The sequence below is a fragment of the Danio rerio genome, chromosome 4 (genome assembly GCF_049306965.1).
Source record: "Danio rerio strain Tuebingen ecotype United States chromosome 4, GRCz12tu, whole genome shotgun sequence".
NCBI lineage: Eukaryota > Metazoa > Chordata > Actinopteri > Cypriniformes > Danionidae > Danio > Danio rerio.
The window spans coordinates 13,180,978-13,195,284 of record NC_133179.1 but is presented as its reverse complement, the minus strand read 5'-3'; the positions used below and the strand labels follow the sequence as shown (position 1 = coordinate 13,195,284).

Sequence of the window (14,307 nt, the reverse complement as noted above, 5' to 3'; positions counted from 1 at the left end):
GAAACTCAAAGATTTTTAGATTGCCATTCCTTCTGGAGGATTGTTTTTGCAGAAAGCATTTGTCAGAAATGCAGCAGACTTGTTGCTTTAAAAGTCCTGCTTGTTTGGGACCTGGATAGAAAAGCATGTAATTGAGAGGTCGGGTTTCTAGGGAACCCTTCCATCAGTGGACAAAGGTAAGCTGATTGAACAAGAACCAGGGTGGTCTCTGGCTAAACAATGCCCCTCCATCAAGCTTCAGTGTGTTGATTGGATCCAACAAGTGAATCCATTGAAAACTCACAGAAATGGCAGCAGTTTATAGGCTCATAAAGATCCCCTTTCAGCTCCTTTTTCTATTATGAAGAGCAAAGGATATCTAACAGCATGGGAGAACGCTGGGCGTTAAGGGCAGCCATTAAAGCCAGTGTTAACAGCAATATGGCTCATTGTGGCATTTGGCTTTGTTTGGGATTTGACACAAGGCCCAAGAGAGGTCTCTTTTGAATGCGGTTCAGGTTTCAGTGACATCTTGTAACGTGCGATCAGTGGTGTCTACAGGGTGATACAAATAGTGAGTGTTTCTCTTACCGTAGGTAGTCCCTCCGACAGAGGATGAGGTTGGCTTTGGTGTACAGTGTGGATCCCACCTCGCCGAGTCTGCAGTCGCAGCAGGCACACTTGAGGCAGTCTTCGTGCCAGTACTTGTCCAGGGCCTTCAGCAGGTAGCGGTCCTTGATTTTCCGGTTGCAGCCGGCACAGCCCTTTGGCTTGGTGTCCGGCTGGACGGAGAGCATTTGTATACCTGCGGAGAAAGGGTGACAAGTTGAGAACATAGTTCCAGGTGTCTTTTGACAGTAAATTATGTGCCGTGCATTTCAATCAAGGGGTGAACACACAGTATTTTATCAACAATAACAAGAAGCCAATGTAGCTAACATCCTCCTCTTCCCCCTCTTTAGGGGAGGGACCAAAGCTTGCCCCCAGAGCAGGCATTGTGTAGCCCTTTACAGGGCGTGAAAGGGCTTTGTTGGGTAGAAAGGGAACAATGTGGGCTCATGCTGAAGGCCCGTAATTAGTATTCTCCCTCCATACAGAGTAGAGTAAGCTGTACCCCACTTCCCCCCACGCCACTGCTCCTGTCCCGGCCCAAAAAGTTTTTGTCCCACATTTTTACAAGTACGTCTGATTTTGCCCCGTTGTCCTGCTTCTGCGACAGTCCCCATTTCTCACCTTGTGCAGGAGAAGCTGTCAGAGCCATAGATTCCACCTAATGTATATGCTGCTCTTGGAGGGGGTGAGAGCGCAAGCAGTGAGAAATTGTGAACTTTGAGTGAGAGGGTCACCGAGAGATTTCTCAGCTGTGGTAAATTGAGTGTCTCTGTCTGAATTGAGGACCTCCCTCGGGATAGTTATAATGCGCTCGTCGCCACGATGCGTTGTCCAGGCAATCTCGCTGAAATACATTCATAGAGGAATATGAGATTAAAAAGCCTTGTTTGGACTACTTGACAAGAAAAGTGTTAGATTCTGCACACACACAAAAATCATTTACTCACCCTCGTGTCATTACAAGAGCTTCAGTGTTTGGATGAAAAAAAGTAAAACATGCAATGAAAGTGAAACATCCGTAATATCAGCTTTCGCATTCTACGGAAGAAAGGGTCTGGAATGGCACAATGGTGAGTAAATGATGTTAGAATTTATTTTTGGCTGCACTATCCCTTTAAATAGTCGTGCATGTCAACACTTTTGCAGACCATTAAGACTCTTCCATAGCTAACAGAGAGAGAGTTTGCCGCTTCTCTTTTTTTAACATGTGGCCTTGACGATAATTACTTTCAAAAATGATTTGCCAAAAGCGTGGCAGTTGGCCCTCACAGAAAATAAACAAGACAGTGCACCAATTAGTAAGACTGAGGACAGGTGTGAAATTGTTTCAATTCAACTGAGCATTACAATGCAGGGAAAGGAACAGCAGGTAGCCGATCCCTCTAGGGTCATAATTATAGCCTAGAGCAAATATCTGATGCAGTACCATAGGCTTAGACTGTGAACAACTTCTTTCTGCTGTAAGACCATGCTCGTTAAGATGTAGGAACATTCAATGAAAACGAGGCAAGGGATAATGATGATTCCTTCGACCTCACTGGCGTTTTTATGATGCTTTATTTTGAGTTTATTCAAAGGCGAGGGCTTGATGAGGGGAAAACAGCAAGGAGGCACATCAGACAGGTAGCACCGCCGCACTGTTTGTCCCATTGTGTTTAAGCTGTTGAGCTTTTAATTGGCTGGATTGGATTGTAAGAGAAGCACACGGCTGATTTCCTCTGCTATGCGTCCTTGTTCAGTCCCACTCATCCGCACAGCCCTAGCTCGTCTGGTTAACACAACAAAGTCACCGCCTCTCATTACCAAGCTAAAGAAGTTAGAGTTTCGACTCCCCTCCGTCTGCAATCACTGTTAGTCCCAAATGAATCGATTGTGAAACAAACCAACTAGACCTTCTATTCAGAGCTTGGATGCCCAATTCGGTGTTCTCTAATAGGAGTGTGGGATGTTCATGGCCTCATCGATTTTGTTATTTCAAATAGTGAACAAAAGATTATTCTAACACGAGGATTGGGCCAGGGTAGGCATTTTATAAACACAAAAACTAAATGATTTTGCCACTGATGCAGAAAAACTGCCCTGAACCACACTGAGACTGTTTTCTGCACTTAGCATGGTCATTTTAGTTCAAATCATGAACTCATGACTCGTTTGAACAAGTTCTTATTAGTGAATCGGAATCATATAGTTCGATTCTAGATTCAGGTTTCGTTTTCGTGAATATGAAACATACCGGTTGAACAGTACAGCCTAAATCCAAATCGAGTTACCCTTATGAGTCGGTTGTTTTTAGTGAATCCGAGACATGCAGTGCTAATAGTGTAGTTTGACTTTTGAACAAATGACTCTTGTGAGCCGATTCTTTTTAGCGATTCAAAATTAGGGAATCATTGGAGCTTTTCCTGGAGTAACATGACGGTTGGTTGAACTTCTGTTATTATTACTTTCGTTATGTTCCACTTGAAATTAAGAAACAATTATAACAGTGTAATAGCCCATTTAAAGCTTGTGAGGTGTAATACTTACCGAATGTCATTTATTTTTATTATAGGGGTATTTTTATAATCAGTATCAGGCTTGGTTTTATTTTACTAAATGGATTAAGCCTTGTCACAGTTTTTTGTTACGTCACAATTTTTATTTAGCATCTTTATATTGGTTAAACACGTCACATTTGACTGCATTTCTGCAGCTCTGAAACGTGACATCTCATAAAGTCTGTATAAACGCATCTTTGGAAAGAACTACAATACATTTCTTATATGTTATATAAGTTTATATAAGGTTTAGCCTATATAAAATCTGCATGGATCTCATGGTTTGGCAATAGATGTCTAAGCAAAGTAAATACAATACGAAGCTCAGTTCAGCATTTCTTCATCAGGAGTGCTAAAAGCAGCATTAACGGAACGGGATCGTTACGCACGAAAGAATTCGCAACTAAAATCGTTTATGTGCTACTCATCCCTATAGGCCCGGGACATTGGTGTCTTTTTTGTCTTTGCTCACTCAGATATTTCATCATGTCCCGTTCGCATAGTGATGCTCTTTGTGCGCTTCCCTGTTCGCGGATACTGATGGGGGAAATTTCGAGGCGAGACTTGGCAAACACCGGGCGCAAAGTACCAATTTGATTTCACATCACAGCTGCGCGAGCCGGAGATGCTGACATTTCACCCTCTTATCAGTTTAATTACTGTTGCCATGGCAGCCTAGTGCACGGAAAAGGCCAATAAGATTTGCAGCTTGCAAAACGACGAAATGAAACCGCTAACGTGTTAGAAACGATGATACGCGGCGACTCACCACAGCCCGTTATTTACAATTGTCTAAGCAAACCACGAAAATTCACACCGGGGAAATGAGACAAATGCGTCGGCTCGGTCAAATGCAGCTGCACAGCGACAAAACTACGCATGGAAACATCCCAAGTACTCAGCCACTCGTTTAACCAAACCATCACACACACACTGATATGATGCAAAACGCAGCTCTTACCGAAACTTTTCTCCCTTTTCTGCATTGGTTGACCCGCTTCGGCTCCCAGAAACACCATGCAACAAGACGAGGCGCGAGCCAAAGATGCGCGTGAAGTGAGCAGCTGTATGCGCGCGAGGGTGCTTCGCTTTTGTTACAAGTAACAATCCAGCTCGCTCCGGCAGAAAAGAGTGAAAACGACGAAAACACCAATCAACAAAACACGGGAGGGAGAAAGAAAGAGCGAGCGAGCCGCTATCGCTCAGCGCCACACGCTGTTAAGACTCCGTTTGTCACAACAGTGCTCGACTATGAAATTAGATCGACCAGCAGCCGTGGCGAGGCAAGTGGCGGCGAACAAATGACAGCGGATGACAAAGGCATATGCTTTACCCCTTCGCGCGCGCCGTAATCTTATAATCCTATCGTGCCTCTCGCTATTCGCCTATTTCAGTGCGCTACAGTAAAAGGCACGAAGTTGGATGTATACAAGAGACAACATGCAGGAACTCGCATATACTAAAACGCAATCAAGCATTCATGAACTGCATATCTTCTGATTCGTGCCACATTTTTAGGATATAAACACGGATGCAACCCAACAGCTTTCGCAATCTCTTTCAAGCTCTAGAAATGCACCAAGTTCCTCTTATTCAATAACTTTTGTGTTAATAAACTACATGCATCAATCCCATGTTACAGTTTTAAGCATATATCACGTTTTCTGTGGTTTGTCACTGAAGTCACAGAGGAATAATTTGTTTTGTTTGTTTATAAAATATTTCAGTTTTCTTATAAAACATTGAACAATTTAATAATATGAATGCTTATTTACTACTATAACAAACCTTTTGTGGAATGGAAAGGTTACGTGTAAGTTAGACGCTTTTCATTAAACCACTGATGCCCATAATGAACCCATATTTACTCTGAATATCTGTTGTTAGTTCCTGTCATGCAGACAGATTGTGTAAAAACAATCGTTTTGTGCATGCTCCACAATGTGCATACATGACAACACACCTGGCTTTTTGCAGGATTAGTTTATTCTGAAATTAATTGAATCACGTGCACAAATGATCCGACGCATGCAAACCTGAAGCTTAAACACTAACGATAAAAGCAACCCCTGTTCATTAAGCAGTACGTGTATTTAACTCCAAAAGAAATACAAGAAATGCGTTCGGTAAAGACAATTAAAGCGGCGCACACTCACCTTCTTGACCAAGTTACGCAGAAGGTTAAGTTAGGATAGCACCGACTCCAACTCAATATTCCTCGGAGCAAAAGTTCACGAATCTGACATTGCACCGCGGATAAGAGTGATCTTCAGGTTAAAAATAATGAGGTCCACATGGATCATCTACGAGTAGTTGTTCGCACCAAAAGCTACAGGTGTTCTCGCGCGAGCCGTCATGTATTGAGTATTCTGAGAAGGCTCACAACAACTTGCCCATCAGTGAGTGAGGAACGAGGAATAGTGAAGCCTAGCTTTATTATCTTCAAACCCAATCCCTCACCAGTGAGACATTACACGAGGAGGAAAAGGTCATTCGGTTATTACCGACAGCCGGAGTAACGGAGCGCGCGCTCGCTAACACAAACTTAATGCGCACCTCTCTGAGACGCGCGCGAAAACATGCTATGAGCTCTGTACTACACGTTTACACACACACACTCTCTCTCTCTCTCTCTCTGTCACTCTTTGTTTTAGCAGCTAGGCAACAATTTCGTGCTGCTACATAGTGAGAGCAGAATAGGTCTGATTAATAAAACATTTATGCATGCATATGCATGTCTGTCAGTATATGGACAGCTGTTTGTGCACGTGCGTCTGTTTTACTCTTAATTATCCTAATGCAAGCAAACACACTCTGAGAAAAACAAAAAGAGATTCCAATTACATCAACAACAACAACAACAAAAATGCTTTTACGCATTAGTGCCTTTATCAAGAACCTTGAGTGTCACAAATAACTTTTATTTCTGCGTTTAGTTTGAAAAACAGGCATATAAGATGCTGCAATGGAGTTAAAGTGCTTGTAGAAAGTGCATATAATTTAACATATTATGAAGAATGTAGGATTTGATGTCAGAATAAGGAAAACCTAATATCAATTTTTTTTAATCTACAAAAAAGCTCAAAATGGCTAAAACATACCAAAAACAAACGTTGAGGCACTCAGTTTCCATAAATGCGCAAACTCATTCATTTGGACTTCTACAGCATTCTTAAGCACATCATTTTGAAATCTTTCAATATGTCAGTCTCCTATTGAATCAGCACACCCAATTCATTCAGTATTCAGTGATTAATAATAGTTTGTATACTGTGCTTGAACAGACCAAATTAATCATAGGAGCCATTTAGGGTAATTTGAAAAACACATGCTATTCCCTAACTTTTGTCTTGTATGTACCTCCGCACTCCAATTGATTTGCCTCAAATACCAAACCATGTTCTTATTAAACTCATATTACATTTGATTTCATTTAGCATGGACATTATGCATTTTAAAGTCACTTAATATATCAATACTGCTGGTGCTTTTTGAAATGTGTGTGCACATGATGTAGCTCATTGTGTTTCCTATTCTAAATCTTTTCAGGTGTCCCTGGTGCCTATTATACACCCTTGGGGTCAGTATTTGTAATCACTAGAAATTTAAGAGTCAGATTATTTTTTGACTTCAACATGCTAATTATTCACAAAAGTGAAAACATACCAATGAAGAGAAGAGTGTAAAAAGCACATCATGTTGTATGTAATAACACATTTAAAATAGCCTTTTCAGTTCTTAATCTGATGACCTCTGCAAAAACCTACAGAATCTAGCACTTTGTGTGTGAGATCTCTTTCTCCAGCAATCACATTATTGGTTCATCTGCACCCGTTGAGGCCTAAATCAAACTGTATTAGCCAGATACACAATACATATTTTCGATAACTGAAGATAAACTGGCACGCACAGTATGTGATTGCTGTCCACTTGCTATAAGTCCATAAATATCAGGACAAAACTTGTAACTGTGTATTCATGTGTGAGAGAGAGATTAATAATTTTCACTGTTTTCACAGTTTTTTTTCTCCACAGTCTGTTTCTAAAGCTATTCCTCGCCCATTGGTTACACCTGTTCACTCTAATTAGCACTGCTTGATGCCCATGTTGCCGAGGTAGGATGAATCACAGGCCTTCAGTGCCACCTACCCTCCTTCCTCACACACATACACACGCACAAAAGGAAACATAATCACACAGTCAGTGTAGAGTTTATTTTCTGTCATGGCCCAAAAGTAGTGTGCAGTTTAAAAGTGACTAAACTGAGAATGTGGAGACGGAGAACTGATGGTAACAAGAGTTGGGTAGTGGTAAGATTGTGGCCCCATGCCAATCACTCTCTGCCTAAAATACAGCAGTAATGAGATGGGTCATAAAATGCTCCTCGCTTCCATTATGAGTGATGAGATGCATTAAAGCTGACAGGGTATTACCTGCCAGTAATTAGGTTTTGTCATGGATTGAATTATTTCAAAGCGGGCTATCTTGGTAATCATGCAATTTGCGGGGGAGACGCTTTAAGCTGAGTAAAAAGGAAAGGGAGAGAGAGGGAGAGTAGGGGACGCTATAACCCCTTCTTCTTTCTCTACCCTCCCGCCACCACTTCATCTCGCGCATTATCACGTCAATTATTCACCGAAGATATCTGAATTATTGGGGGTGATGAGCTAGAGAGTGCCATCATCAGACTGTGCCGGGTGAGGTGAACTCAGCCGTCCGTCACGTAACGTGACGCTCGCGTGAAACAGTACAGCGCGCAGCCGCGTGGCGGGAAGCGCGAGCGCACTTGGCGCGAACGGACGTCGTTAAAATGAAGAGCTGCTTATTATTTCGCCTCCCTCTCTCTCTGTCTCTCTCTCACTCCTTCTCACACACCCCCTCTTTCGCACACAGACTCGCGATATAACGTCAGCAGAGAGAGGGATATCCGACAGACGACCACCCCACTTCATCCGAGCACGAGCAATGCAGGTTCGTTTTGTGGTAGAAATGAAAGCGGGAGTTTAATTACCGGGCTTCACAAGAGGGGGGAGGGGGGGGGGGGGGGGGGGGATAAATCTGTTTCTGTGAGGATTGAAGTAAAAAAAAAAAAGATATTTCCTAGTACTCTTACCCTGGTTTAAGCCTCCTTTGAGCATCTCCAGCGACCATTCATTTCACGGAAGCTTCAACTTAATCCCAGTTTTAAACCGCTGCTAGTAACACACAGAGAACCTAATGCTCCCGCGCACCCACCACAGTCACTCTCTTTGTAAAACGACTATAACTCCTTGTTTAGGAGAGAAAGCGTCAAAGTAGTTGGCAATTATCCTGAGATCCTTTATCCTAACAACCTTAATTAGAACTAAAGATCAGCACCAATTAGTTCCGGTTTAGGGTCAGATTAAAACATTGCAAGAACAATCATTTTCCAAGCTTCTTAATGAGGCTGCAGATCAGAATATGTTTGAGGAGCAAGAAGAAAAAAAATCTGATTGAAAGATCAAAGATACTGTACCGAGGAAAAGTTGCAGATTAAGACGAGATGGAAGCTCAAATATAGCCGGTTCCCTTGTCAAGTTCCAGGCGAGCGGGTTAAAAACACGCAGCCCGCCTTGGTGCAACTCCTCCTCGCTCCTTTTCTAAAAAGATTCCCCTCCTTCTCCCCACGATGGCTGTTTCTTCGCTTGCGATCTCGTTCCCTCCCTGGCAGCAAAGCAAAACAGACCTGAGCCGGCCCGCACGTCTCCTCGCCTATTTAAGCACCTTCACCAGGTCCCTAGTTAGCAGCACACTCCAGCTCATCCAAGAAGCTGACAAGCACCGTTAGGGAAGGCAGCGCATGTTGCTCTAATGGACCTCATTAAGTTCTACTTACAGATGTTCTCTTAACATAATTGATCTGCAGCGAGTTGAGAGGACGGCAACCTATTCCCTAGCCCCCAATTATGGCCCGGTAATTAGATCCCCAACCTCCAGTTCTCCACATTCACCCTTCTAACATTCCGAAATATCAAAGTATCTCTTTCTCTCAAAGCAAACCCTCCTGCCTCCCCCACCACCTAACCTTCGTGTCTCCACCTCCTTTGCTCCCTCCCCTCCCTAAGACTCCATTCCTCTGACAGTATTGACAGTCAGATCTGCTAACCTTTGTAGTGAAGCCAGACTTAGTAGTGCACTCACTCCAATTGACAGAGCTCAGTCTAGCTTTTTTCCCTTCTCGTTTTTTTGCTCCCCCTCTCTCTCTCTCTCTGGTTCTCCTTTTCTCTCCCTGCCGAAATACCCAGGGAAAGAGTGAAGGATGGAGCGTGAGACACAAATGGAGGGGGGGTAGACGGATGGATAAAAAACAAGTTTGCACTTTTTGATAAAAGGTTGTAATGATAATATCTGTCAGGGGAGAATCTCTTTTTTTTGCACAATGCCTTTTTATCTTTAATAATTCCTCTGATGGTGAATGTGAGTGCAGGGGGAAGAGGCAGGTGGTGTGAACGGTGAGCTGATTTGGCGCAGCGTTTATAATGCCAATCAGAGCCACTCCCTTCACCCCCTTAATTATCCACTGCGCTAAAACACGAAGCACTTTAGGGAAATGAGAATGTCAAGCTTACGCACTTAAAAGAGGAGACTGTTTCGTCACACAGGTAGGAAAGGGGGAAAGGGTAGGTGCTTGGTGCCAATCATCGACATCATTTTTGTAGATCATGCACAGTTTGTGTTGTTAATGTGACATGAACGTGTAGGCAGCAGAGCTTTGTGAGAGCGCAAACATTTTAATGTGCTGTTTTACAGGCTTTTCAAAGAAGTCCAGATTGTATTTTTTTTATTCTTCATAAAGGCCCTGGTGTACTCCACCCTTCTTGAAACCTTTGGCCCATTTTTTCAAAGTAATATACAGTAACACTTTTGATTTAGTTGTTTTTGGCGTATTTGCATCCTTTAATTACTAAAAAATACAACAGTTGTACAAATTACAACTTAGTTGACAGGAATCGCCATTGTCTCAAGCATTTGTGTCAAGTAATATGAATGAGACAAGTATACTTCTGGCTTTACTTGCAGTATTGTATGCAAAGTTTATTTATAAACTAATTTCGAGAGGATCACGTGCTTATAATTGACCACAGCCGGTCCTGCATTAGCTAATCATGATCCTCCAGTCACATGATTCCTAGGTCACTGTAAATAACCAGAGTCTTCGTTCTACAACTATCTTCGTGTGGAAGAAACACCCCTTCCTCCCCTTCTCCTCCCCCATTCACCTAGACTGGGCGGCAAGGTGGCCTAGTGGCTAGCACTGTTGCCCCACAGCAAGAACACTGCTGGCTGTGGTCCTCGCAGAGCCGGTTGGCGAGAGATTGAATGTTCTCCCTGTGTCCGCGAGAGTTTCCACCGGGTTCCGGTGCCAAATGGACACTATAGTCTAGCTCCAAGCATAATTTTTTTTTTCTTTCTCAAAGTAGTTTAACTTAGACACATCAGCGGGGGAGTTTTTGAGATCTAGCTGAGCTCAATCTCACATATCGCCCTGTGAAAGAGAGGAGGGAGGGAGCCCTGGGCTCAATGATCCCTTGAACTCAAGGTTTCTTCCAGGACAGCATGCAAAACAAGCTTATTATAAGTCATCAAATAAGTGTGAACTCTTGAAGAGCCTATATGATGTATCAACAATTGCTGAAGATGCTGTTGTTAATAATAGGGAGTATTTATTGCAATGTCATCTTCTAGGTGTGGCCACATTAAATTTGTTGCTAATTTAGATCGTTAATCAATCATGTTATTTTATCAGTTTACCTAGGCGTCACATCCAAACCATACTGCTTTATAAGGGTAAATGCTACTTAAAAGTTTATTTAAAAAACCCTAAAAAGTTAACCAATCATCTTAAACGTTTATTAACCTGATAGCCAGGGCCAGACAGAATCTGCGGACGTTTTTAGCTATTTCTGCGGAGAATTTTGGTAAAAATCTGCGGATTTCTGCGGAATTATTTTGGGAGTATCCAGCGGAGTATCATAACTAAAACCTTAATATATGAAATAAAAAGTAATAAATTACTGAACAAAAACTAAATAAATTTATATTTACACATTTACTCATGTGTATAAACAGAATTAATGATGGGCTAAAAATCTACAGAAATCTGCAAAATTCTGCGGAAAATCTGCGGAAAATCTACGGAATTCTGCACGCGCAAATTCCGTGTGGGCCTACTGATAGCCAGCACTCACTTTTGAGGATTTACACCTACCTAACTTTAAAGAGTAACAGTTCTTGACCCCAGTGAGCTATAAACATAAATTCAAAATCATAAATCAAAAATTGAGCTTTACTATGGTCCATAGAATGTGCCTAGAAAGTTTCATGCTAAAAATAGGAATTGTTATACTTTATGAAGTAATGAAAGAATACTATTCCAAAAAACAATTGAGTCAATAGGCTTAATTAAAAGGCTACTGTAGGGTATGCCTTAAATAAAACATGTTGGCCATATGGGATATTTGGTTTCATTTTGTTCCCCTCAAATGGGGAGTAAACCATGAATGCTTCTGAAATTGTCACACATTACAACCTGGATAACCTTCACAATTGAATATTTACTATTTACATTGCCATTCATTTGACAAACAAAGCACATGAGCTACAGTATTACACATCGGTTTGACTTATTTTCTCAAAAATTGTAGCATTCTGTTTCTCCTGCAAAGACTTTTGACCATAAACCGTCAGAAAAGATCTCTTCTTCACTCCAATTAATATGTTTTCTGTTACTGGTTGACATATTGATTTCCTCCCCTCTCACTCTGAAACAAAACTCAACATGAGAAAGTTTCTCTGACTGTACAAAGCACATGAATATTTAATGAGGCCAGCACTGTTTGGCTTTTGATTGGTTGTTTGTCGCTGAACAGTTTGCTGTTACATTCACATTGTTGTATACCACTAATAGGGTTCCATAACAGAGTCTTTAAAGCATTGGTAAGCATCTTTATAAATGGTAAGCATTGCTTTTCCAATTGATAAAAGCTTGGTCAGACAATAACTTGTGTTTATCAAGTCTAATATACAACATTATTTAGAGATAATTATATTTAATATTATTATCTTGATTGGATAGATGCAATATTTAGTATGGATTGCCTGTAGTCATCAGAGAACATGTGTTTGTATCCAGGTTCCTTGCCATTTGGTCTTTTATATCCTTATTTTACTGGCTTAGCTGTTGCCCCGTTGAGACTGTGAAGCGTGCACTTTTATATTCATCCTGCACATCTCATCATCTTCTTTTGCCTTTCAAAATCCCAAATAAGTTACCGACAATATACTAACCCCTTTGACTCTGGTACAGAGTCGCACTCAATCTAATAACACACACTGTACAGTAGATTCCCAGAGTTCTCTGCTCCCAATGGACACAATGGGACACATGTGACTTTGCACTAACGACCACAAGAGCCTCTCCTTAAAGAGACACCCAATAATTGCTTCAGGTAGGTGACCCTCAACCAGGGTCAAGGGATTCCTAGTTTTTAATGACAAGTTTCGTACTCCCAAACTCGCTCTCTCTGCCCTCTAGACCAATTTTAGTTTTTGGCCAAGAGACAACTAAAGCGAATAATGGAGACTCCTCAGCAAAGTCTGAAGAATCACCTTTAGTAATAGGCCTGAGGGGACACCTTTGAAGTTAAAGAATACCCAGTCCATCGGATACTGGCCTATCCTATTGCCGCACTGGGAATCAACGGAGATTACTTAATGCAACCAGCAATTAATTTGTTAAGGCCAGTCTGAGAGTTAGAATATCCAAGTGCAACATGACTCCATTGAAGAAGGAGGGCGTTCCTCGACTGCCTGAAGGCCAGTTGCAGTTAGATCAGAGCATTTTAATTTGCGACTGCCTTTAATGGTTGGGATAATTGTATGCATTCGAGGTGCTATTCCTCATGTCAGTCTTTCTGATTTGCAATGTTTTGGGCTTTTATAGTTATGATGTTTAGAGTATATTGCTGCTTTTTAAAAGGTTGCATAAATTTACAGACAAAACAGACCATTAAGTTAATTAGACCATTAAATTTTTGAGCGTCTGCGCAATAATATAGCTTTATTAAGGCATTTCATTATATATTTATACAATGTGTATATACACATCTGCAACTAATACAATAATAGTTTAAGCAAACTTTTTATTAATATTTTTCTTGTTTTACCCTGCTTCCTCATCTACAGCGGATGTAATGAATCCAAATTGTTAACACACCAGAGCTGCAAACATATAAACGAAGAACACTTCACTGCCCTTCACAGTATGCGCTTTGGTTATTCAGCGTAAATCCAAGTAAGGTAGGACAATTAAACATTTTATGTGATTAAATATCTGTTGTTATTTGACACTCAAGCTTCTAGGTCTCATTGGAGTTTTGGAGGTCACTTTTATACTTCCCAGTTAAATCTTCCATCACAATGGAGCCTCTACAGTCAATAAAGCAGCCGGTGCCTTTTAAGTGTTAGGCCACACGGAGACACACGTGTTTTCAAAACCACAAGAAGATGAGCCATTGAACAATATTTCTACAAGCCTTTAATGATAACCTTGAGCAATACTGGTACCTGCTACATAATATCTATTGATTCCATCCAGCATGATTTCCTTGAGTAGCTCGGTTGAAATGACTTTGTGTGTTTGGAACTAAGCATTTCAAACAGACTGCTGTATACCTCTGCGGCAATCAATCAGCCTTAATCCAAAACCAATTTACTCCGCCTGAAGAGGAAAATATCTTTTAATCTCTTGCCGACAATCCCTGATTGCAGTGCTGAGCATCAGTTGACAGTAAAATGGAGGCTCGTCTGTGATGGAACCTCTAGTTTATGTACTACACAAAACAGTCTTTAAGTCGTGTTATGTACTGTAGGCAAAGAGGTACCTTGAATTGCAATATAATTGCCTTTTTGGAGTTCATTCTGCTCAGGAGGAGTGCAATTATTGGTGCACATGTGTTATGGTCAGGCTTTTTTTTCATGCAGTCTAAGGTTTATCTTTGAAAAGTCAATAACTATTTCATTTTAAGCAACAAGCACCTGTGTAAAATGAACAAAATTATACATAATTTTGAGCTCCTGTTCAGTCCAGTCATTTAAAAGCTTTAAATCAAACAAATTAGCCTGTTAGCATTTAGCACTAAATCTTTTAAATGCTAAT

The 14,307-nt window shown here is 41.3% G+C and overlaps 1 protein-coding gene and 1 long non-coding RNA gene across 14 annotated transcripts in view; one reads left to right on the top strand and one right to left on the bottom strand.

Annotated features, from left to right (window-relative positions):
- The window catches only part of lmo3 (LIM domain only 3), a 66,570-nt gene extending 57,731 nt beyond the window's left edge, over window positions 1-8,839 (bottom strand). For 2 of the 13 annotated variants that reach the window (XR_012401573.1, XM_005164633.5), the window contains exons 1-2: window positions 8,626-8,839; window positions 571-784 (exon numbers count right to left, since the gene is read on the bottom strand). Coding sequence is in view for 10 of the 13 variants with exons in the window: in XM_005164633.5 (XP_005164690.1) it covers window positions 571-776 (206 nt within the window). In the remaining 3 variants the exon portion in view is untranslated. Of the gene's footprint in view, window positions 1-570; window positions 785-1,212; window positions 1,436-1,538; window positions 5,715-8,241 lie in introns of those variants that run through there. The other 11 variants (XM_073946059.1, XM_073946057.1, XM_005164631.5 and 8 more) reach the window with 11 other exon arrangements.
- LOC141381601 (uncharacterized) overlaps window positions 1-14,307 on the top strand; it is a 103,923-nt gene that overhangs the window by 34,287 nt on the left and 55,329 nt on the right. The window contains exon 3 of the long non-coding RNA XR_012401992.1: window positions 13,335-13,448. This is a non-coding gene — a long non-coding RNA (uncharacterized lncRNA). The remainder of the gene's footprint in view (window positions 1-13,334; window positions 13,449-14,307) is intronic.